The 25,693-nt window shown below is 40.3% G+C and overlaps 1 protein-coding gene across 3 annotated transcripts; it reads right to left on the bottom strand.

The window, feature by feature from the left end:
- Nucleotides 1-525: 525 nt before the first annotated feature.
- LOC120538050 (tyrosine-protein phosphatase non-receptor type substrate 1-like) lies at nucleotides 526-24,434 on the bottom strand. Of its 3 annotated transcripts, none has more exons than XM_039767451.1 (6): nucleotides 24,160-24,434; nucleotides 19,760-20,098; nucleotides 13,276-13,614; nucleotides 4,776-5,114; nucleotides 2,664-2,975; nucleotides 526-1,128 (listed from the first exon to the last, which is right to left on the bottom strand). In XM_039767451.1, exons 1-6 carry the CDS (start codon nucleotides 24,218-24,220, stop codon nucleotides 788-790), a joined length of 1,731 nt encoding a protein of 576 aa, XP_039623385.1. In that variant the 5' UTR covers nucleotides 24,221-24,434; the 3' UTR covers nucleotides 526-787. The 3 variants fall into 3 exon arrangements, with proteins under 3 accessions (XP_039623385.1, XP_039623386.1, XP_039623387.1); XM_039767452.1 differs by lacking the exon at nucleotides 24,160-24,434 and adding an exon at nucleotides 23,907-23,971; XM_039767453.1 differs by lacking the exons at nucleotides 19,760-20,098; nucleotides 24,160-24,434 and adding an exon at nucleotides 15,288-15,604.
- Between the last annotated feature and the right edge of the window lie 1,259 nt (nucleotides 24,435-25,693).

Raw genomic sequence — 25,693 nt, 5'->3', positions numbered from 1 at the left:
AATGCAACCTATTACACTGCACAGATGGTTCAGCAATGGTGTTAGGAACATGACAAAGAGATCAAGGTGTTGACTTGGCCTCCAAATTTCCCAAATCTCAGTCCAATCGAGCATCCGTGGAATGTGCTGGAAAAACCGATCCATGGAGACCCCACCTTGCATCATATAGGACTCACAGGATCTGCTGCTAACGTCTTGGTGCAGACACCACAGAGGGCCTGCAGAGGTCTTGTGGGGTCCATGCCTCGATGGGTGGGAGCTCTTTCAACAGCCCCCCTCTGGGCAGCACATGGGGGTAGGCTTACTCCGTATTAGGCATGTGCTTTAATGTTGTGGGTGATCAGTGCATGTTATAGAGTATATTTAGATTGTACAATCTATCTATCTATCTATCTATCTATCTATCTATCTATCTATCTATGTGATGGTGGAGCGTGACAATTTCTTTTGGACCTATAGAAGATGAGTGCAAACCTGAAGAAAAATAATTTCAATTAAACTTTTCAATTACATTTTTATGCAGGTATTTATTAACACCAAAAAGCTCTGAGTGCAACTTCTATCATCATCAAGCATTAAAATTGTGTTTAGTGAAAACTCAATTTTTTTAACTTTTTTTTTTATGTACTGCACATGCATTGAATAAGTGTATCACAGTAAAGAAGCCCAAGCCACTTTGATCTTTACAAGTCGGTTAAAGTCGGATCATAAATTCCACAGCCGATTGCTAGCATTTGAAGTAAAGTAAAGGAGCGCTGGGAGACTGCAGTGTCACCCTGATGCCAGATTATGCGCCCCTCACAGTCAGGGTGACCCCCGGTCCTGAGGCATACGGTTTGTCTTCCTCTCCCTTTCTGTATTTCACACAGTAATACTCTCCCATGTCGCTGAATCTGATGTTTCTTATTGTGATGCTGTAGTCGACAGTCACCTTGTCCATTGTCCAGGCCACTCGAGGGTCATTCTTTTCATCTCTGTGTGGGACTGCTGAGTAAAAGTGTGTGCGCTCACTGCCGACCTCTTTGTACCATTTTATTGGTCCCAGTGGAAGCTCACTGGACAAGATGCAGGTTAATGTTACATCGCCACCCTCGACTGCTTCCACTGAGCTCTGAGGTTGGTTGACGTCTGCAAATGAAAGATGAAGAAGCAGAATTTATTCATTTCAGAATCTCTGGGTTCAGGCATCAAGTCTGCATAATTTTACATCTGTCTATGTGGGCTTCCGTCTGGTGCTACAGCTTCATCCTCCATTCCAGAAGGATGCAAGTGGGGACCCTAGAATAACCTGAGGGGAGTTTGTGTGCCCTGAGACATACTGGCCTACTAAAAGAGGGTGTGCCCACTGCTGCCCGAACCTTACAAAGAATTGGGTTCAAATAAACGGACGAGTGGCTGAAGAGCTGGTCTGTACCACAGACTGCAAACCACTGGGTGTGTACACAGCACCTTTCAACACCCCAAAGCTCTTCACACGTACTCTACATGACGGCTAAGGTGTGAGCCACAAGATGTGGCCACGGCTTAATTCAGACCACTGAACGTGTTATGTAATCAGCCTGCCGAAAAACTGTACAAAAAATATCACTAAGCCGCTGTACAATGATTTTCATTATGAAAAGATTTGCATATCATCTCTTCTTATGGTCGTCTTGTTGCAAACTGGACAGAAACTGGTTATACTATCCTTAACAAATTCCAGTCCTTCTAAGAAAACAAATTGCATTCTTTCAGTTTCTTTTCATGGAGTGTTCATCACTGAGTTCAGGCTTAGAGCTGTATAGAAAACTTTACAGGTATAAAAACATCCATCCATCCATTTTCTAACCCGCTGAATCCGACTACAGGGTCACGGGGGTCTGCTGGAGCCAATCCCAGCCAACACAGGGCACAAGGCAGGAACCAATCCTGGGCAGGGTGCCAACCCACCACAGGACGGTATAAAAACAAATTATTTAATAAAAATATATAAAAATACAACACCATTTCAAACACAAGAGGATCCTGACAATACAGGGCCATTGATATTATCATTGAGATACAGCCAGCTGACAATAGAGGAGCAAAAAACACATAAGGAGTGATTTAATACACCATTTACATAATTTAAACATGTATTTTCAATGACTCACAATTTTAATTTTCAGGATTTCAGGTGAGACTAAAGATTTCATTGAGGACGTCTCATATACCCCTAAGACCCTGAATCTCGCATCTTGGATAGCAATCAAATAATTAAAGTCAAGTACCAGAAATAAGATGATGGTGAGCAACTAAGTAATCTGGGGGGTTTAGGGTAGAACTGTGCCATCAAACTGCCAAATGAGACATTTTGGGTTTCTGGGCATTATTGCGCATAGGGAAAGTTAGTAGATGCCACTGTTATTATCTTTGTTTGTCGAGAAGTTGTAATCTGCTGGCAGAGAAATAAAGATTGAGTTTATCACACTCAAAAAGAAGTTGGGTGGGTGAATGGAAGAAGACAAGAATGAAATGACAGAATCCCAAAGGTGAAAGCTTAAAGAGTAAAATGGTGTACATGTGTGTGGTAGACAAAGTCAGACAGAGTTGCAGTTCTGTAGAACTAGGAGACCATATACACGCCATCTAGCTGTTAGGCTCAATCCCTCCAGTGTGAAGAACTCTTTAAAGTAAAAACCCACCTGTCATTTGCAGAAGGCCGTCCGAGCCTCGAGGTTTGCCATTTGACATCTTTTTGTATTTCTCACAGTATTCGTCCAAGTCACTGCCTCTGACATCTCTCATTGTGAGGGTGATATTGCTGCTCAGATTCTTCTCTGTCCAAGCTATTTGGGAGATATCCTTCTCATTTCCTTGGTCATCTGAAGTACGGATATGTATTTGTTGGCTGCTGTAACATTTCACATGTCCCTCTGAAGTCTCCTTGGGATGGACACAGACTAATATTTGGCCACTTGCTTCTACTGCTTCCACGGGACTCTGCGAATGCTCACCTGAATACACAAAATTAATATTCAATAAAGTGCTCTGATGATTTATCTAATAAGCCCTTGATCATAACACATGTGACCCATCAGTTTGCAGTGTGGAAAGGGGGGCTCCTAAGACACAGTTGCTTAAGTCAATCCTCGCTGTAATAAAATTTAACAAAATAAGTGAGCAACTGAATCTGTTAATGGATTGTAACTATTAGCCCTTAAGTCGAAATGCTTGTTACTCAGACTGCAGTGAGTGAAAAAATAACAACAGACATCCCAAGCTGGTAATTTGTGCAAATATGTATTGCATAGATAAATTGAATTGCAAAAGTATTTGAACTGGAATGTTCATTTTTCTCTAGAAATATTCCTCATATTTTCTGACTGTTTTTTGTCTGTTTGGTGGGTTTGAATTTGAGGAATCCGTTTCCTTTCCTTTCCTTTTCATTTTTTTTTTTTTTTTTTGTAGGTCGTTTAAGTACTTATAAATATTTTGCATCGTATTATTTTGTTCTTCTACCATTCACTTTCACCACTGCTAGTGTGGTCACCACCACATTGCATCTGCAGGTTGTGACACATGAAGTTACCGTGGCAACAGTTTAAATGTTGTAATCTGTCAATCTCACAATTCCCAGATGTCCAAGACTCCAGATAAAATGTGAAGAGACTTTGCAATATTTTTATTATTTATCACAAGGACTTTCAAAATGACCAGAACCAATGTTAACACAATTGTAGAATATAATAACAGTTCTCTTACTCCTTGTGCTTCTTACGGTGACTGCTGCCTTCTAACTCCATGATGTAAGGCAGAGGGCTCCTCTTAAGCCAGACTCTGGACACTTCCGATGTTTAGGTAAGGTCTGGGAGGAGGATTTCAGGATGATGTTTCATGAAATTGGGATGGTCCATTCCTGCAGCTCCACCAGGTGGACTCCAATTCCTAGCGTGCTTTGCTATATGGGAGCAGCAACATAGGAGCACTGCCCTCTGTCATATTGAGGGAGTTTGTATTCTAATAAAGCTATCTCCCCCATCCCTTCCATTCTTCCAGCCTCCTTTCCTAGTGAATTACAATCCCACCTGACACTTACTAAGACTAAGGCAGCATCACACATTTAATGGTGAGATGAGAAATGGGAGAGTTTTTTAATGTTGTGATTAATTGTATCAAATGCAGCACTGAGATCAACAAGATCAGAGTTACCAGATCGGAGAAGGTCATTCATGCAACCAGATGCTAACCAGAAATGGTTGAGAGGAGTGCAGGACTTGAAAAAATCTCTTAGCAATAGTCTCGTCTGATGATTTTCTTTTATAATAGAGAGATAACTACATAATTTATATTTTCATTACTTTGTCTTTTATGCAGAATTAATTAAACAATAAAAGGGTGCCAAGTGTGGGGAAGGTTGCTGCTTTCTCATTCACAGGGTTGATCAAGTCTATGGAGGTCACTCCTCGATAATTAGAACAACTTTGGTAAAGGTAAGACATTGTTTTGTTAGTAAGTGGCATATAACTAAAAGAGTTGATTTTTATGTGCATCTCGAGGACACCTGCATGTTTGTTAGTGCTGGTGACAGCAAATCCCTATGCGGGATATTGAGGGGTGACTGGAAATTGGCACAACTGAAGACTTTGTCTGGATAGGACCACTGAATGTACAGGTGTGAGTGTGTTGATCATCAAGGGTGAGAGTAGATGAACCTACTAAGTGTGCATGGTGAGTCTTACCATATACCACATTATTCTACCATAATGCAATCACTTACAATTAAATAAAAAGAAAAAGTAGAGAATGTATCCCACCTGTGACAGTCAGGGTGACTCCTGGTCCTTCTTCAGAGATTGTGTCCCCCTTTTCATCAGCATACTTAATGCAGTAATACTTTCCTGTGTCACTGATTTTGACGCCATCTATTACGATGCTAAATTCAATCCCATGATTCTTCCTTGTCCAGGACACTCGAGCGTCATTTCTGTCACCTGCTTTGGGCAGGCGCGAGAAGATGTGTGTGCGTTGTCTACCCTCACCTTTGTACCACCTCACCAAGTCCGGTGACGTTACTAAGGACATCCTGCAGATTAAAATGGCTTTGCTTCCCTGCACTGCTTCCACTGGAGTCTTCTGCTGAAAGATGGTTGACCCTGTAACATAAGGAGGAAAAGAGTGTTTAAGTGTTAATTGCAGAGAAGAGCCAAGCAAAATGACACCTTTTATTGGCTAACTAAAAAGATTACAATATGCAAGCTTTCGAGGCAACTCAGGCCCCTTCTTCAGGCAAGATGTGTTAATTGTAAAAATGAATAAAATTTGATTTGAGTAAATGTACAGGTATTTGGTTTATTGAAGAAACAATGGAGCAGCAGTAGACACCGTTTAAGTTGCACTGCTGAAGGCACCAAAAATCCTCACTGCAGACAACTGAAGATGAATTAAACTGTTTAAGGGTGACCACCAGCTGTCTAGAGTAACATACTGAGGTGCCATCCAGGAGGAGGCGATAGTTAATTTGGCTACCAGGTTACCCAGACAGGGTCACTTAAGAGATCGAACAGAAGAAAGACTTGAGACAACAGAGGAGCTTTAAAGAAAGAAAGAAAGAAAGAAAGAAAGAAAGAAAGAAAGAAAGGAAGACTGTAGGTGACATAAATATGTCCAAAAACGAAAAGACATGAGGGTAGTGAGAGAACATGTGGAGAAAAGTACCAGGCAAACGGAATGAACATCTATCTATCTATCTATCTATCTATCTATCTATCTATCTATCTATCTATCTATCTGTCTATCTATCTATCTATCATATAGTGCCTTATCTATCTATCTATCTATCTAATGGATTGATGGATATTATTTTAAACATTTTAGTCTTGGGTTTGTTTTAATTCTACCCGTTACTAGCGTCACCTATTGGTGAAATCTTGAACTATTTTTCATATGAAAATTTCATTCCTTAATTAACATGGATTCATTGATAAATTAGTGAAACTGATTATTGATTCATGTATTGTCATCAGAAATGAGTAAGTGTGAAAAATGTAAAGTCGTTTGGACAACAGGTAGTGGGTTAAATATCGATTACAACATTTGCACGAGACAACAAACAAGTGAAGTTAATATAAAGTGTGGTAATACTGTAAAATAACAATTAAAAATCAAATGGTGAGAGCAGAGTGAAGCATCGGCCATACATGGGTGCTATAGATCAGGCATGTCAAACACGCAGCCCCCGGGCCGCATGCGGCCCACATGACAGATCCTAGTTAGCACTAAACTTGTACAAAATGATTACTATAGTTTGTGATTGAATCATTGTGCTTCTTCTGCGTTACTTATTGACTTTTCTTACTTCTGCCTTCTGATAAAAGCACATTCTCCCATGGCATTACGGTACCGGAAACTTCATCTGCTTGTATAGTTGCAGCTGCGAAGTCGCAACTGAAGTGCTAATATGCGGTCTGCAGGGCTGCGAGAGAACTGCCATCAACGGAGACTCACTTATTGAAGGGCTACAGCAAAAAGGCTGCTCCATTCACTGAGGACACTTTTCAGAACGCTAGTCGGTCAGGGCTTTGCAGCGGCGCAAAAAGAGGAGAGAGACCGCGGTGAGAGAGTATAACAAGAAAGTATTTTTATGTTTCTGACAGTTTCCCGATATGACACGAGTCCACAGAAATCTCGTTACTTTGAAGTACATTCAGCAGCAGATACTTTCATTACAACGAAGTGACCTTGAAATGCTTGAATGAATCATCCACAGAGCAGTTAGTTCTGTGGTCACAGCTCAGTTGTGGACATTTGCACAACGAATCCCGAACTTTCCTCTTACTGTTTTTTTGCTGTTTTTGTTTTGTGTGGTTTTAAGTGATACCTTTTCCTTATTGCTCATCAACATTTGAAAAACATCCATTAGAATTTAACTCATTATCACCCTTTTATAGAAATGGCATACTTGTTATATGCAAAAAAGAAGAAAAATCTCGGGTTGCAAACGTATGTGAACTACTGCATTTGAAGACGCCGAACAAGCCGTTTTTATATGGTTGCAGTGATCCTTGTTCAAGAAACATTCATATTAATGCGGCACTCATTCAAGAATATATGAGATTTTTAAACTCTCTTGGGACCCGGACAAACAATCTCACATGCAGCAATAGCGTTTTCGGGACGCACTTCGGCGTGTTGTTCCCGTTGGGTGGGGGAGATCCTAGATCCCAAAAGAGTTCAGAAACCTCAAAATATGAAGAAGCAGAAAAGGATGATTTGGCTTCTGATTGATAATTGTGCTGACCACAACATGCTTCCGTACTTAGATAATGTTCACGTTGAATTCCTCCCACCCAATTGCACGGCAGTGCTTCAGCCATTGGATTTGGGCATCATTCGCACCCTGAAAATGTATTAGTGCAAGGAAATGCTGAGAAAAATTCTTGTCAGCATAACATGTAGACAGGAGAAGATTAAAATAACCAAAAAGAAACTATTGAAGCTGCTTCCATTTCCAACATCCTACCTTTGTGAGGCAGCGTTTTCTGCGGTGACAGCAACCAAAACGAGATTACGGAGTAGACTGAGCATAATCAACACACTTCGCGTGTCACTGTCTTCCATCCTCCCTAGATGGGATCATCTGGTTGCAGGAAAACAAGCTCAGGGCTCTCACTGATTCTGCATTATGTTAAGCTGTATAATTTCTATTACTAAATTATAACTTAATAATAATAGAAATGTAATGTAAATAATGTATAAAACTGCCCTACGAACCCTCCCATAATCACCCCATAAACTCCAACCTCCAACAACCCACTGGTCCCTGGAAAAATTTGCTTCTAGTAAAGCAGTCCTTGGTGTCAAACAGGCTGCGGACCACTGGGCTACACTACTGGCCGGGCTGCTGAGACTGGCCACTGGGCAGAACTGACCATCACGAGTCGTAATAGCTTGCATATCTTCACGTTTTTTTGCTCTAGTTTTATGTAATTATGTGCCAGTATTGTAACAAACAGTTAGTGCCCACTACAGCTGAAGATCTGAAGTGGACGTGAGAAGTTGGTGAATTGTTTATTAACAGATTTTTGTGATTTTGAGTTTGTATAATTAGTGCAGGTCAGGTGGCTTTTTGCATATCGGTTAATTTTACAATATAAACTTTAAAGTAAACTTAGTAAAGTAAAATTAGATTTTTGGAGAATTTGTTTTCCAACTTGTATTACTGAGCAATGAATTCAGTGAGCGTTTTCGCGATTTCAGTTCACACGAACAGGACTTACTCTTACAACGTTGAGAATGCGCCTGAGAATATCCAAATCGAATTGACTGAACTGCAGTCAGATTCTATTCTGATGGCAAAATACAACAAAGTTGGTGTGCCAGGCTTGTATGCTTACCTGCCCCCCTCGAATGTGCAGATCTGTAAGTTGGCATCGAGAGTACTGTCTATGTTCAGAAGCACTTACCTTTGTGAGAAATTTTTTCGTTAATGAAAGCTACCAAATCCCCACATCGCTCAAGACTTCCTGTCGAGCACCTTTCATCCCTTTTAAAAAAAGTTGCATCTGCAGAACATTTCAAGTCTGATATTGACAAACTGGTTACTAACAAGAGATGCCAAGTGTCGGGACAAAAGAAATAAATCTCACACTGTAAGACTCCTATATAAGCAATGAAAATAATATAATGAATATAATATAATAATATAAGGACCTAGCTAAGAGGCTAAGACTCTAATTGTACGCTGTAGTACGGAGATTGTATGGAAATAAATTGCTTTTCTTTAAACTTTAAGTGTTACATTTTAAAAAGTTTTCAGTATTGGAAAGAAAGCTACAGTAACTTTGTATAATAGTATAATAGCATTTGTTACAGTGCGGCTGGCTGACGCACATATGGCAGTCGAAGCGGCCCACCAATAGTAGTGAGTTTGACATGCCTGCTATAGGCCTCTACCCTTTAAAGAGTTGGTGAACCTGAAAGATCAAGATGATTTCCCCTAAACGTTTTGGACTCTCCCTTAAAAAGATTCAATCCACTGTCACGTCATTCATCCTTCTAATGTTCTACCAGCTCTGTACTGCTAGTTCAGTATCTACTTGAAGCCAGAAAGTCACGTTTGTATCTAAAGCAACAGCAAAGCATCCATCCATCCATCCAAATCTGTCCAGAGTTGCTGCTGCTTGAATTCTTCTCGGTAGCTTCGGCTCTCAGATGTTCCACCCTACACAGTAAAACTGAATTTCAAAGAGTCAAGAAGCAGCAGTTTTCAGGCTTACAGCTGCCATTGCCTCACTTTCTGTCACCTTCTCGCACACTCTCATCCGCAGCGCAGCTCGGTTACAGCGCACGTAGCATCACTTACGGTACCTTGAGAATCACAGACGAGCGTGTAGATGAGGCAGGTCACGACTACGCCGAGGTTCGACATGGCTGGGCAAGTGAAGAACCACAAAATAAAAAATTAAGAAAAGAGATCTCCTTCCTATCTTTTTGGTTTCTCCTCGACAACAATGAGATCACAATTGTCTCCTGTTTCTCAAATTTGTTCTCCTGAAAACTTCACCCCAGTACTCTCACAAGGGTCTCCTCTTAAGTTTCTGCCGAGATTTTCAGCAAAGTCACAAAAGGGGCTCAGATTGTCCAAGTAAGGTCTTTTTTTTTTACAAGTTCAAAGTATTTGCATTGTGTGCTCAGTAATATACGGTGAGACGGTAGTAAATAAAACACTTTACTAGGATTACAAAGCTGTAGTCGTTCCTTCAGAATAATACGATTAGTTCCTCTGATTTAAATCGCTGTGCTACAATTAGGCCAGAGTCATTTGGGAGGAAAAGGCAGACGGTGTAGCACAGTGGTTAAGACTTTGGGTGTCAAGCCCTGAGGTTGTGAATTCAAATCCCACTACTGACACCAATGAGTGACCATGAGCAAGTCACTGACCTTTATTAACCCTTAAAATGGTTAATGCACCCCTAGGCACCATATACTTTTTTTGCCACAGTTTTTAAGGAAACGTCACAATTCACAGAGAAAAAGTGAAATTTTAATAGAACACATATTTTTTTTTTTATTACTGCAATACTGTTCATTTTACACACTGCCAATGAACTGTAAAAACTATAAAAAAACTACTGGAACAATCTATTATTATTTGTACAAGGTGCAACTGATGCCATTGATGAAATTCAGTAAATCACCGAGCCAACTGCGCTTGAACTGGCTGCACAAAAGCACACAGAGGCCAACGCTGATGTTAGTCTAGTACAGCGGCCGAATCCCAGGGACAGTGATGCTGATTCGCTAGGGGGCGACAGTGAGCTGCTCAATGAAAGTACGGCACTGACTGATCAGCTCCGGCATGTTGGCAAATTGCACTGGGAACCGACTGTAGCTGATTAAGGGTTACGTAGAACCTCAGTTCAAATCCCACTACTGACACCAGTGAGTGACCATGAGCAAGTCACTTCATCTACCTGTGCTCCAATTGGAAAAGTAAAATAAAGGTAACCCTGTCAAATGTTGTAAGTCACCAGGATAAAGGCATCAGTCCAATACGAATTCTTGAAAGAGGTGAAGGCGACACTAGAAAGAGATTTCACAGAATAACGCCATGCTTTTCAAACCAAATTCTCAGTTTTGAATCCTTTTACCTCAGGTGTATCTCATTTCTCCTTTTGGTCTAAGCCTAAGGATGTTTAATAGAAAGAGCGATGACAAAGCTGATTCATAAATGAAGCAGAAATGAGAATCTCTTTTAAGTTTCACGAGGCATCAAATATCAACCTTTGAGAAGTAAAATTTTCCTATGGGACACCCCAGAATAACAAAGTAAAAACAGGATTTAGGAGATTTGGCAAATTGAATAAATATAAAATAATGGGGTAAAAATGGAAATGTCACATTGTACAAGTATTCTAAATTGTCCATAGAAGGTCCACCAATTGAGCAGAAACTAAGATGTGCGGTCGGCTAAAAGATAAGTTTGTGCAGAAATCTCTTTATGATACCAGGGTCATTTCTATTGCCAGTATGCTAACAATTACAGCAGACCTGATGTACAGACCTCAACAGTAAAGATTAACGGGGATTGTAGAACAGAAGTGAAGAAGAGAGTGCAGGCAGGGTGGAGTTGGTGGAGAAGAGTGTCAGGAGTGATTTGTGACAGACGGTTATCGGCAAGAGTGAAAGGGAAGGTCTACAGGATGGTAGTGAGAGCGGCTATGTTATATGGGTTGGAGACAGTAGCACAGGAGACAGAGCTGGAGGTGGCAGAGTTAAAGATGCTAAGATTTGCATTGGGTGTGACGAGAATGGACAGGATTAGAAATGAGGACATTGGAGGGTCAGTTCAGGTTTAATGGGTGGGAGACAAAGGCAGCGAGGCAACATTGCAATGGTTTTGACATGAGCAGAGGAGAGATGCTGAGTATATTGGGAGAAGGATGCGAAGGATAGAGCTGCTAGGAAAGAGAAAAAGAGGAAGGCCTAAAATGAGGATTATGGGTATGGAATTAGAGGACATGCAGGTGATGGGTGTAACGGAAGAAAGATGGAGAGGACAGGAAGAGATGGAAACAGATGATATTCTGTGGCAACCCCTAACGGGAGCAGCTGAAAGAAGACGTAGAAGTTTCAGCAGGAACACCAAGGGTGTCTCTGCCATTCACTACAAACTGTTTAACGAGTTGCCTCTGATGTGTATTTTCATTTGAGAATCACATCTGGCCCCCACAAGACTACTGTAATACCATCTAAGTTAACCGGAAAAATCACTGACGTTTGAGAGAGCAGCTTTGGACCTTACCAAGATGATTTTCTTATTCTCATTTAACAAAGATAATTATAGGCTGAAGATCCCAGAGGCAGTTAATCAGAAACAAAGTTAGAAGGGAATACTGGGACGTTGTCAACATAAAAATGAAATTTTCAAATTATGCGGCCAAATAATTGAGCTTAGTGGAGGCGAGCAAAAGGTAAACAAAAGAGGACCTAGCAGAGAGTCTTGTGGGGCACCTGGTGAACCTAGAGCATTGAAGAACTTAGAAAAGAATAGAAATGAATAGGTGAGATGTCAGGAGGGTAGGACCTGAACACGGTGTAACCACATGGGAGCACCACTAAGCCCCCAACTCACAGACACAATATCACCCAACATATGCCTGGGTTCAAATAAAGGGTTTTTATTTGTCACAAGGACTGTCAAAATGAACAGAACCGATGTTAACACAATTGCAGAATATAATAACAGTTCTCTTACTCCTTGTGCTTCTTCTGGTGAGTGCTGCCTTCTAACTCCATGATGTAAGGCAGAGGGCTCCTTTTAAGCCAGAATCTGGACACTTCCGATGTTTGGGTAAGGTCTGGGAGGAGGATGTCAGGATGATGTTTCATGAAATTGGGATGGTCCATTCCTGCAGCTCCCCCAGGTGGACTCCAATTCCTAGCATGCTTTGCTATATGGGAGCAGCAACATAGGAGCTCTGCCCTCTGTCATATTGAGGGAGTTTGCTTTTTAATAAAGCTATCTCCCCCATCCCTTCCATTCTTCCAGCCTCCCTCCCTTCCTGGTGAATTACAATCCCACTTGACACTTACTAAGACTAAGGCAGTATCACACATTTAATGGTGAGATGAGAAATGGGAGAATTTTATAATGTTGTGATTAATTGTATCAAATGCAGCACTGAGATCAACAAGATCAGAGTCACCAGATCGTAGAAGGTCATTCATACAACCAGATGCTTACCAGAAATGGTTGAGAGGAGTGCAGGATTGGAAAAAATCTCTTAGCAAAAGTCTCATCTGATGACTTTCTTTTATAATAGAGAGATAACTACATAATTTATATTTTCATTACTTTGTCTTTAATGCAGAATTAATTAAACAATAAAAGGGTGCGAAGTGTGGGGAAGGTTGCTGCTTTCTCATTCACTGGGTTGATCAAGTCTATGGAGGTCACTCCTCGATAATTAGAACAACTTCGGTAAAGTTAAGACATTGTTTTGTTAGTAAGTGGCATATAACTAAAAGAGTTGATTTTTATGTGCATCTCGAGGACACCTGCATGTTTGTTAGTGCTGGTGACAGCAAGTCCCTATGCGGGATGTTGAGGGGTGACTCTGCAAATTGGCACAACTCAAAACTTTGTCTGGATAGGACCACTGAATGTACAGGTGTGAGTGTGTTAATCATCAAGGGTGAGAGTAGATGAACCTACTAAGTGTGCCTGGTGAGTCTTACCATATACCACATTATTCAACCATAATTCAATCACTTACAATTAAAAAAAAAGAAAAAGTAGAGAATGTATCCCACCTGTGACAGTCAGGGTGACTCCTGGTCCTTCTTCAGAGATTGTGTCCCCCTTTTCATCAGCATACTTAATGCAGTAATACTTTCCTGTGTCACTGATTTTGACGCCATCTATTACGATGCTAAATTCAATCCCATGATTCTTCCTTGTCCAGGTCACTCGAGCGTCATTTCTGTCACCTGCTTTGGGCAGGCGCGAGAAGATGTGTGTGCGTTGGCTACCCTCACCTTTGTACCACCTCACCAAGTCCAGTGAAGTTATTGAGGGCATCCTGCAGATTAAAATGGCTTTGCTTCCCTGCACTGCTTCCACTGGAGACTTCTGCTGAAAGATGGCTGACCCTGTAACATGAGGAGGAAAAGAGTGTTTAAGTGTTAATTGCAGAGAAAAGCCAAGCATAATGACACCTTTCATTGGCTAACTAAAAAGATTACAATATGCAAGCTTTTGAGGCAACTCAGGCCCCTTCTTCAGGCAAGATGTGTTAATTGCAAAAATGATTAAAATTTGATCTGAGTAAATGTACAGGTATTTGGTTTATTGAAGAAACAATGGAGCAGCAGTAGACACCATTTAAGTTGCACTGCTGAAGGCACCAAAAATCCTCACTGCAGACAACTGAAGATGAATTAAACTGTTTAAGGGTGACCACCAGCTGTCTAGAGTAACATACTGAGGTGCCTTCCAGCAGGAGGTGATAGTTAATTTGGCTACCAGGTTACCCAGACAGGGTCACTTAAGAGATCAAACAGAAGAAAGACTTGAGACAACAGAGAAGCTTTAAAGAAAGAAAGGAAAACTAAAGGTGACATACATATGTCCAAAAACAAAAAGTCATGAGGGTAGTGAGATAACATGTGGAGAAAAGTGCCAGGCAAACGGAATGAACATCTATCTATCTATCTATCTATCTATCTATCTATCTATCTATCTATCTATCTATATATAGTGCCTTATCTATCTATCTATCTATCTATCATATAATGCCTTATCTATCTATCTATCTATCTATCTATCTATCTATCTATCTATCTATCTATCTATCTATCTATCATATAATGCCTTATCTATCTATCTATCTATCTATCTATCTATCTATCTATCTATCTATCTATCTATCTATCTATCTATCTATCTATCTATCTATCATATAGTGCCTTATCTATCTATCTATCTATCTATCTATCTATCTATCTATCTATCTATCTATCTATCTATCTATCTATCTAATGGATGGATTAATATTATTTTAAACGTTTAAGTCTTGGGTTTATTTTAATTCTATCCGTTACTTGCACCACCTATTGGTGAAATCTTGAACTATTCTTCTGATGAAAATTTAATTCCTTAATTAACATGGATTAATTGATCAATTAGTGAAACTGATTATTGATTCATGTATTGTCATCAGAGTAAGTAAAATTTCAAGTCGTTTGGACAACAGGAAGTGGGTTAAATATCGATTACAACATTTGTACAAGACAACAAACAGGTAAAGTTAATATAAAGCGTGGTAATACTGTAAAATAACAATTAAAAAACAAATGTGGAGAGCAGAACGAACCACCGGCCATATATAGATGCTATAGGCCACTACCCTTTAAAAGAGTTAGTGAACCTGAAAGATCAAGATGATTTCACCCCTAAACATTTTGGATTCTCCCTTAAAAAGATTCAATCCACTGTCACGTCATTCATCCTTCTAATGTTCTACCAGCTCTGTACTGCTAGTTCAGTATCTACTCAAAACCAGAAACTCACGTTTGTATTTAAAGCAACAGCAAAGCATCCATCCATCCATCCAAATCTGTCCAGAGTTGCTGCTGCTTGACTTCTTCTCGGTAGCTTCGGCTCTCAGATGTTCCACCCTACGCAGTAAAACTGAATTTCAAAGAGCCAAGAAGCAACAGTTTTCAGGCTTACAGCTGCCATTGTCTCACTTTCTGTCACCTTCTCTCACACTCTCATCCACAACGCAGCTCGGTTACGGCTCATGTAGCGTCACTTACGGCACCTTGAGAATCACAGACGAGCGTGGAGATGAGGCAGGTCACCACTACCCCGAGGGTCGACATGGCTGGGCAAGTGAAGGACCACAAAATGAGTATAAAAGTAATATATTAGCATGTGAAAATAAATTTCTTAAACCTACTGACACTTATTGGCTAACTAGAAAGATTTACAATATGCAAGCGTTCGAGGCAACTCAGGCTCCTTCTTCATCCAAGATATCCTTAAACCTCGGAAGAGAAAGTCGAGAGCAATAAGAAGAAAATATTCTTGAGCAATTCAGAGATTATCAAGCATTTCAAATGAAATTATAAAGAAAAACAGTCGTAGGAGGAAGCCTGTCACACCCCCCCATGACGTCCAGTTGTAATCTCATTTCCACATCGGAGATTCTGATTGTAACGCCCCTTGATATGCAGGCATAAGTTATTATAAATTCATGTCATGTTTGATTCTGCTTTTTTCTTAAATTGTTGCTGCATAATGCCTGCAGGACAAGAGCAATGTAAACCCCTAATAAGAATTAAAAGATTGTTTTATATTCAATGCACTCAGAAAGTACCCGGACCCCTTCACTTTTTTTTTCCACATCCTTGTGGCAAAAATCGTTTGCGTTCATTTTGCCACATCAAGCAACATTCGAAGAATAAAAAGTGAAGAAAAAAGATCTCCTTCCTATCTTTTTGGTTTCTCTTCGACAACAATGAGATCACAATTGTCTCCTGTTTCTCAAATTTGTTCTCCTGATAACTTCACCCCAGTAATCTCACAAGGGTCTCCTCTTGAGTTTCAGCCGAGATTTTCAGCAAAGTCACAAAAGGGGCTCAGATTGTCCAAGTAAGGTCTTTTTTTATAAGTTCAAAGTATTTGCATTGTGTGCTCAGTAATATACGGTGAGACGGTAGTAAATAAAACACTTTACTAGGATTACAAAGCTGTAGTCGTTCCTTCAGAATAATACGATTAGTTCCTCTGATTTAAATCGCTGTGCTACAATTAGGCCAGAGTCATTTGGGAGGAAAAGGCAGACGGTGTAGCACAGTGGTTAAGACTTTGGGTGTCAAGCCCTGAGGTTGTGAATTCAAATCCCACTACTGACACCAATGAGTGACCATGAGCAAGTCACTGACCTTTATTAACCCTTAAAATGGTTAATGCACCCCTAGGCACCATATACTTTTTTTGCCACAGTTTTTAAGGAATCGTCACAATTCACAGAGAAAAAGTGAAATTTTAATAGAACACACATTTTTTTTTTATTACTGCAATACTGTTCATTTTACACACTGCCAATGAATTGTAAAAACTATAAAAAAGAACTACTGGAGCAATCTATTATTATTTGTACAAGGTGCAACTGATGCCATTGATGAAATTCAGCAAATCACCGAGCCAACTGCGCTTGAACTGGCTGCACAAAAGCACACAGAGGCCAACGCTGATGTTAGTCTAGTACAGCGGCCGAATCCCAGGGACAGTGATGCTGATTCGCTAGGGGGCGACAGTGAGCTGCTCAATGAAAGTACGGCACTGACTGATCAGCTCCGGCTTCCTGGCAAATTGCACTGGGGACCGACTGTAGCGGATTAAGGGTTAAGTAGCACCTCAGTTCAAATCCCACTACTGACACCAGTGAGTGACCATGAGCAAGTCACTTCATCTGCCTTGGAAAAGTAAAATAAATGTAACCCTGTCAAATATTTTAAGTCACCTGGATAAAGGCATCAGTCCAATATGAATTCTTGAAAGAGGTGAAAGCGACACTAGAAAGAGATTTCGCCGAATAACGCCATGCTTTTCAAACCAGATTCTCAGTTTTGACTCCTTTTACCTCAGGTGTATCTCATTTCTCCTTTTGGTCTAAGCCTAAGGATGTTTAATAGAAACAGCGGTGACAAAGCTGATTCATAAATGATGCAGAAATGAGAATCTCTTTTAAGTTTCACGAGGCATCAAAGATCAACCTTTGAGAAGAAAAATTTTCCTATGGGACACCCAAGAATAACAAAGTAAAAACAGGAATTAGGAGTTTTGGCAAATTGAATAAATATAAAATAATGGGGGGAAAAATGGAAATGTCACATTGGTAGAAGTATGCTATATTGTCCATAGAAGGTCCACCAATTGAGCAGAAACTAAGATGTGCGGTCGGCTAAAAGATAATTTTGTGCAGAAATCTCTTTATAATACCAGGGTCATTTCTATTGCCAGTATGCTAACAATTAGAGCAGACCTGATGTACAGACCTCAACAGTAAAGATTAACGGGGATTGTGGAACAGAAGTGAAGAAGAGAGTGCAGGCAGGGTGGAGTTGGTGGAGAAGAGTGTCAGGAGTGATTTGTGACAGACGGGTATCAGCAAGAGTGAAAGGGAAGGTCTACAGGACGGTAGTGAGACCAGCTATGTTATATGGGTTGGAGACGGTGGCACTGATCAGAAAGCAGGAGACAGAGCTGGAGATGACAGAGTTAAAGATGCTAAGATTTGCATTGGGTATGACGAGAATGGACAGGATTACAAATGAGGACATTAGAGGGTCAGCTCAGGTTTAATGGGTGGGAGACAAAGTCAGCGAGGCTAGATTGCAATGGTTTGGACATGTGCAGAGGAGAGATGGTGATAGAGCTGTTAGGGAAGAGAAAAAGAGGAAGGCCTAAGAGAAGCTTTATGGATATGGAATTAGAGGACATGCAGGTGATGGGTGTAATGGAGCAAGATGGAGAGGACAGGAATAGATGGAAACAGTTGATATGCTGTGGCAACCCCTAACAGGAGCAGCTGAAAGAGGAAAATGAAGTTTCAGCAGGAACACCAAGGGTGTCTCCGCCATTCACTACAAACTGTTTAACGAGTTGCCTCTGATGTGTATTTTCGTTTGAGAATCACATCTGTCCCCACAAGACTACTGTAATACCATATAAGGTAACCGTAAAAATCACAGACGTTTGAGAGAGCAGCTTTGGACCTTACCAAGATGATTTTCTTATTCTCATTTAACAAAGATAATTATAGGCTGAAGATCCCAGAGGCAGTTAAACAGAAAGAAAGTTAGAAGGGAATCTTGGGACGTTGTCAACATAAAAATGAAATTTTCAAATTATGCGGCCAAATAATTGAGCTCAGTTGAAGCGAGCAAAAGGTGAACAAAAGAGGACCTAGCAGAGAGTCTTGTGGGGCACCTACTGAACCTAGAGCATTGAAGAACTTATAAAAGAATGGAAATGAATAGGTAAGATGTCAAAAGGGTAGGACCTGAACACGGTGTAACCAAATGGGAGCACCACTAAGCCCCCAAGCCGCAGACACAATATAACCCAACATATGCCCGGGTTCAAATAAAGGGTTTTTATTTGTCACAAGGATTGTCAAAATGAACAGAACCGATGTTAATACAATTGCAGAATATATTAACAATTCTCTTACTCCTTGTGCTTCTTCTGGTGAGTGCTGCCTTCTAACTCCATGATGTAAGGCAGAGGGCTCATTTTAAACCAGAATCTGGACACTTCCAATGTTTGGGTAAGGTCTGGGAGGAGGATGTCAGGATGATGTTTCATGAAATTGGGATGGTCCATTCCTGCAGCTGCCCCAGGTGGACTCCAATTCCTAGCGTGCTTTGCTATATGGGAGCAGCAACATAGGAGCACTGCCCTCTGTCACATTGAGGGAGTTTGTATTCTAATAAAGCTATCTCCCCTATCCCTTCCATTCTTCCAGCCTCCTTTCCTAGTGAATTACAATCCCACCTGACACTTACTAAGACTAAGGCAGCATCACACATTTAATGGTGAGATGAGAAATGGGAGAATTTTATAATGTTGTGATTAATTGTATCAAATGCAGCACTGAGATCAACAAGATCAGAGTCACCACATCGGAGAAGGTCATTCATGCAACCAGATGCTAACCAGAAATGGTTAAGAGGAGGGCAGGACTTGAAAAAATCTCTTAGCAATAGTCTCGTCTGATGATTTTCTTTTATAATAAAGAGATAACTACATAATTTATATTTTCATGACTTTGTCTTTTATGCAAAATTAATTAAACAATAAAAGGGTGCCAAGTTTGGGGACGGTTGCTGCTTTCACATTCACAGGGTTGATCAAGGCTATGGAGGTCACTCCTTGATAATTAGAACAACTTCGGTTAAGGTAAGACATTGTTTTGTTAGTAAGTGGCATATAACTAAAAGAGTTGATTTTTATGTGCATCTCGAGGACACCTGCATGTTTGTTAGTGCTGGTGACAGCAAGTCCCTATGCGGGATATTGAGGGGTGACTGGAAATTGGCACAACTGAAGACTTTGTCTGGATAGGACCACTGAATGTACAGGTGTGAGTGTGTTGATCATCAAGGGTGAGAGTAGATGAACCTACTAAGTGTGCATGGTGAGTCTTACCATATACCACATTATTCTACCATAATGCAATCACTTACAATTAAAAAAAAAGAAAAAGTAGATAATGTATCCCACCTGTGACAGTCAGGGTGACTCCTGGTCCTTCATCAGAGATTGTGTCCCCCTTTTCATCAGCATACTTAATGCAGTAATACTTTCCTGTGTCACTGATTTTGACGTCTTCTATTACGATGCTAAATTCAATCCCAGGATTCTTCCCTGTCCAGGACACTCGAGCATCATTTCTGTCACCTGCTTTGGGCAGGTGCGAGAAGATGTGTGTGCGCTGACTACCCTCACCTTTGTACCACCTCACCAAGTCCGGTGAAGTTATTGAAGGCATCCTGCAGATTAAAACGACATTGCTTCCTTCCACTGCTTCCACTGGAGTCCTCTGCTGAAAGATGTATGACCCTGTAACATGAGGAGGAAAAGAGTTTTTCAGTGTTAATTGAAAAATGATTAACATTTGATTTGAGTAAAAGTAAAGGTATAGGGTTTATTGAAGAAACAATGGAGCAGCAGTAGACACCGTTTAAGTTGCACTGCTGAAGGCACCCAAAAATCCTCACTGCAGACAACTGAAGATGAATTAAACTGTTTAAGGGTAACCGCCAGCTGTCTGGAGTAACATACTGAAGTGCCTTCCAGCAGGAGGCGATAGTTAATTTGGCTACCAGGTTACCTAGACAAGGTCCCTTAAGAGATCAAACAGAAGAAAGACTTGAGACAACAGAGGAGCTTTAAAGAAAGAAAGACAGGAAGACTGTAGGTGACATAAATATGTCCAAAAACGAAAAGACATGAGGGTAGTGAGAGAACATGTGGAGAAAAGTACCAGGCAAATAGATAGATAGATAGATTTTCATTCCATCTATCTATCTATCTATCTATCTATCTATCTATCTATCTATCTATCTATCTATCTATCTATCTATCTATCTAATGGATTGATGGATATTATTTTAAACATTTTAGTCTTGGGTTTGTTTTAATTCTACCCGTTACTAGCGTCACCTATTGGTGAAATCTTGAACTATTCTTCATATGAAAATTTCATTCCTTAATTAACATGGATTCATTGATAAATTAGTGAAACTGATTATTGATTCATGTATTGTCATCAGAAATGAGTAAGTGTGAAAAATGTAAAGTCGTTTGGACAACAGGTAGTGGGTTAAATATCGATTACAACATTTGCACGAGACAACAAACAAGTGAAGTTAATATAAAGTGTGGTAATACTGTAAAATAACAATTAAAAAACAAATGGTGAGAGCAGAGTGAAGCATCGGCCATACATAGGTGCTATAGATCAGGCATGTCAAACACGCAGCCCCCGGGCCGCATGCGGCCCACATGACAGATCCTAGTTAGCACTAAACTTGTACAAAATGATTACTATAGTTTGTGATTGAATCATTGTGCTTCTTCTGCGTTACTTATTGACTTTTCTTACTTCTGCCTTCTGATAAAAGCACATTCTCCCATGGCATTACGGTACCGGAAACTTCATCTGCTAGTATAGTTGCAGCTGCGAAGTCGCAACTGAAGTGCTAATATGCGGTCTGCAGGGCTGCGAGAGAACTGCCATCAACGGAGACTCACTTATTGAAGGGCTACAGCAAAAAGGCTGCTCCATTCACTGAGGACACTTTTCAGAACGCTAGTCGGTCAGGGCTTTGCAGCGGCGCAGAAAGAGGAGAGAGACCGCGGTGAGAGAGTATAATAAAGAAAGTATTTTTATGTTTCTGACAGTTTCCTGATATGACACGAGTCCACAGAAATCTCGTTACTTTGAAGTACATTCAGCAGCAGATACTTTCATTACAACGAAGTGACCTTGAAATGCTTGAATGAATCATCCACAGAGCAGTTAGTTCTGTGGTCACAGCTCAGTTGTGGACATTTGCATAACGAATCCCGAACTTTCCTCGTACTGTTTTTTTGCTGTTTTTGTTTTGTGTGGTTTTAAGTGATACCTTTTCCTTATTGCTCGTCAACATTTGAAAAACATCCATTAGAATTTAACTCATTATCACCCTTTTATAGAAATGGCATACTTGTTATATGCAAAAAAGAAGAAAAATCTCGTGTTGCAAACGTATGTGAACTACTGCATTTGAAGACGCCGAACAAGCCGTTTTTATATGGTTGCAGTGATGCTTGTTCAAGAAACATTCATATTAATGCGGCACTCATTCAAGAATATATGAGATTTTTAAACTCTCTTGGGACCCGGACAAACAATCTCACCTCCGGCAATAGCGTTTCGGGACGCACTTCGGCGTGTTGTTCCCGTTGGGTGGGGGAGATCCTAGATCCCAAAAGAGTTCAGAAACCTCACAATATGAAGAAGAAGAAAAGGATGATTTGGCTTCTGATTGATAATTGTGCTGACCACAACATGCTTCCGTACTTAGATAATGTTCACGTTGAATTCCTCCCACCCAATTGCACGGCAGTGCTTCAGCCATTGGATTTGGGCATCATTCGCACCCTGAAAATGTATTAGTGTAAGGAAATGCTGAGAAAAATTCTCGTCAGCATAACATGTAGACAGGAGAAGATTAAAATAACCAAAAAGAAGCTATTGAAGCTGCTTCCATTTCCAACATCCTATCTTTGTGAGGCAGCGTTTTCTGCGGTGACAGCAACCAAAACGAGATTACGGAGTAGACTGAGCATAATCAACACACTTCGCGTGTCACTGTCTTCCATCCTCCCTAGATGGGAGATCGTCTGGTTGCAGGAAAACAAGCTCAGGGCTCTCACTGATTCTGCATTATGTTAAGCTGTATAATTTCTATTACTAAATTATAACTTAATAATAATAGAAATGTAATGTAAATAATGTATAAAACTGCCCTACGAACCCTTCCATAATCACCCCATAAACTCCAACCTCCAACAACCCACTGGTCCCTGGAAAAATTTGCTTCTAGTAAAGCAGTCCTTGGTGTCAAACAGGCTGCGGACCACTGGGCTACACTACTGGCCGGGCTGCTGAGACTGGCCACTGGGCAGAACTGACCATCACGAGTCGTAATAGCTTGCATATCTTCACGTTTTTTTGCTCTAGTTTTATGTAATTATGTGCCAGTATTGTAACAAACAGTTAGTGCCCACTACAGCTGAAGATCTGAAGTGGACGTGAGAAGTTGGTGAATTGTTTATTAACAGATTTTTGTGATTTTGAGTTTGTATAATTAGTGTAGGTCAGGTGGCTTTTTGCATATCGGTTAATTTTACAATATAAACTTTAAAGTAAACTTAGTAAAGTAAAATTAGATTTTTGGAGAATTTGTTTTCCAACTTGTATTACTGAGCAATGAATTCAGTGAGCGTTTTGCGATTTCAGTTCACACGAACAGGACTTAACTCTTACAACGTTGAGAATGCGCCTGAGAATATCCAAATGGAGTTGATTGAACTGCAGTCAGATTCTATTCTGATGGCAAAATACAACAAAGTTGGTGTGCCAGGCTTGTATGCTTACCTGCCCCCCTCGAATGTGCAGATCTGTAAGTTGGCATCGAGAGTACTGTCTATGTTCAGAAGCACTTACCTTTGTGAGAAATTGTTTTCGTTAATGAAAGCTACCAAAACCCCACATCGCTCAAGACTTCCTGTCGAGCACCTTTCATCCCTTTTAAAAAAAGTTGCATCTGCAGAACATTTCAAGTCTGATATTGACAAACTGGTTACTAACAAGAGATGCCAAGTGTCGGGACAAAAGAAATAAATCTCACACTGTAAGACTCCTATATAAGCAATGAAAATAATATAATGAATATAATATAATAATATAAGGACCTAGCTAAGAGGCTAAGACTCTAATTGTACAATGTAGTACGGAGATTGTATGGAAATAAATTGCTTTTCTTTAAACTTTAAGTGTTACATTTTTTAAAGTTTTCAGTATTGGAAAGAAAGCTACAGTAACTTTGTATAATAGTATAATAGTATTTGTTACAGTGCGGCCCGCTGACGCACATATGGCAGTCGAAGCGGCCCACCAATAGTAGTGAGTTTGACATGCCTGCTATAGGTCACTACCCTTTAAAGAGTTGGTGAACCTGAAAGATCAAGATGATTTCACCCCTAAATGTTTTGGACTCTCCCTTAAAAAGATTCAATCCACTGTCACGTCATTCATCCTTCTAATGTTCTACCAGCTCTGTACTGCTAGTTCAGTATCTACTCGAAGCCAGAAACTCACATTTGTATTTAAAGCAACAGCAAAGCATCCATCCATCCATCCAAATCTGTCCAGAGTTGCTGCTGCTTGACTTCTTCTCGGTAGCTTCGGCTCTCTGATGTTCCACCCTACGCAGTAAAACTGAATTTCAAAGAGCCAAGAAGCAGCAGTTTTCAGGCTTACAGTTGCCATTGCCTCACTTTCTGTCACCTTCTCTCACATTCTCATCCACAGCGCAGCTCGGTTACGGCTCACGTAGCGTCACTTACGGTACCTTGAGAATCACAGACGAGCGTGGAGATGAGGCAGGTCACCACTACACCGAGGATCGACATGGCTGGGCAAGTCAAGGACCACAAAATGAGTATAAAAGTAATATATTAGTATGAGAAAATATATTCCTTAAACCTAGTGACACTTCTTATTGGCGAACAAGAAAGATTTACAATATGCAAGCGTTCGAGGCAACTCAGACTCCTTCTTCATGCAAGATATCCTTAAACCTTGGAAGAGAAAGTCAAGAGCATAGGAATAAAATAATCTTGAGCAATTCAGAGATTATCAAGCATTTCAAATGAAATTAAAAAGAAAAACAGTCGTAGGAGGAAGCCTGTCACACCCACCACATGACCTCCAGCTGTAATCTCATTTCCACATCGGAGATTCTGAGTGTAACGCCCCTTGATTTGCAGGCAACGGTTTTAATAACTTTATGTCATGTTTGATTCTGCTTTTTTCTTAAATTGTTGCTGCATAATGCCTGCAAGACAAGAACAATGTTAAACCCCTAATAAGAATTAAAAGATTGTTTTATATTCAATGGACTCAGAAAGTTCTCGGACCCCTTAATTTTTTTTTCCACAGCCTTGTTGTTAAAATCATTTATGTTCATTTTGCCACATCAAGCAACACTCGAGGAATAAAAAATTAAGAAAAGAGATCTCCTTCCTATCTTTTTGGTTTCTCCTAGACAGCAATGAGATCACAATTGTCTCCTGTTTCTCAGATTTGTTCTCCTGAAAACTTCACCCCAGTACTCTCACAAGGGTCTCCTCTTAAGTTTCACCCGAGATTTTCAGTAAAGTCACACAAGGGGCTCAGATTGTCCAAATAAGGTCTTTTTTTTTTATAAGTTCAAAGTATTTGTATTGTGTGCTCAGTAATATACGGTGAGACGGTAGTAAATAAAACACTTTACTAGGATTACAAAGCTGTAGTCGTTGCTTCTGAATGATATGATTAGTTCCTCTGATTTAAATCGCTGTGCTACAATTAGGCCAGACTCATTTGGGAAGAAAAGGCAGACGGTGTAGCACAGTGGTTAAGACTTTGGGCGTCAAGCCCTGAGGTTGTGAATTCAAATCCCACTACTGACACCAATGAGTGACCATGAGCAAGTCACTGACCTTTATTAACCCTTAAAATGGTTAATGCACCCCTGGACACCAAATACTTTTTTGCCACACTTTTTAAGGAAACGTCACAATTCACCGAGAAAAAGTAAAGTATTAATGGAACACATATTTTCTTTTTTTTACTGCAACACTGATCATTTTACACACTGCCAATTAACTGTAAAAACTTAAAAAAAAAACTGCTGGAACAATCTATTATTATTTATACAAGGTGCAACTGATGCCATTGATGAAATTCAGTAAATCACCGAGCCAACTGCGCTTGAACTGGCTGCACACAAGCACACAGAGGCCAACGCTGATGTTAGTCTAGTACAGCGGCTGAATCCCAGGGACAGTGATGCTGATTCACTAGGGGGTGACAGTGAGCTGCTCAATGAAAGTATGGCACTG

The sequence above is a fragment of the Polypterus senegalus genome, chromosome 10 (assembly GCF_016835505.1).
Source record: "Polypterus senegalus isolate Bchr_013 chromosome 10, ASM1683550v1, whole genome shotgun sequence".
Lineage (NCBI taxonomy): Eukaryota > Metazoa > Chordata > Cladistia > Polypteriformes > Polypteridae > Polypterus > Polypterus senegalus.
Note: the sequence above shows the minus strand (reverse complement) of the source record. Positions and strands in the feature narration are given on the sequence as shown.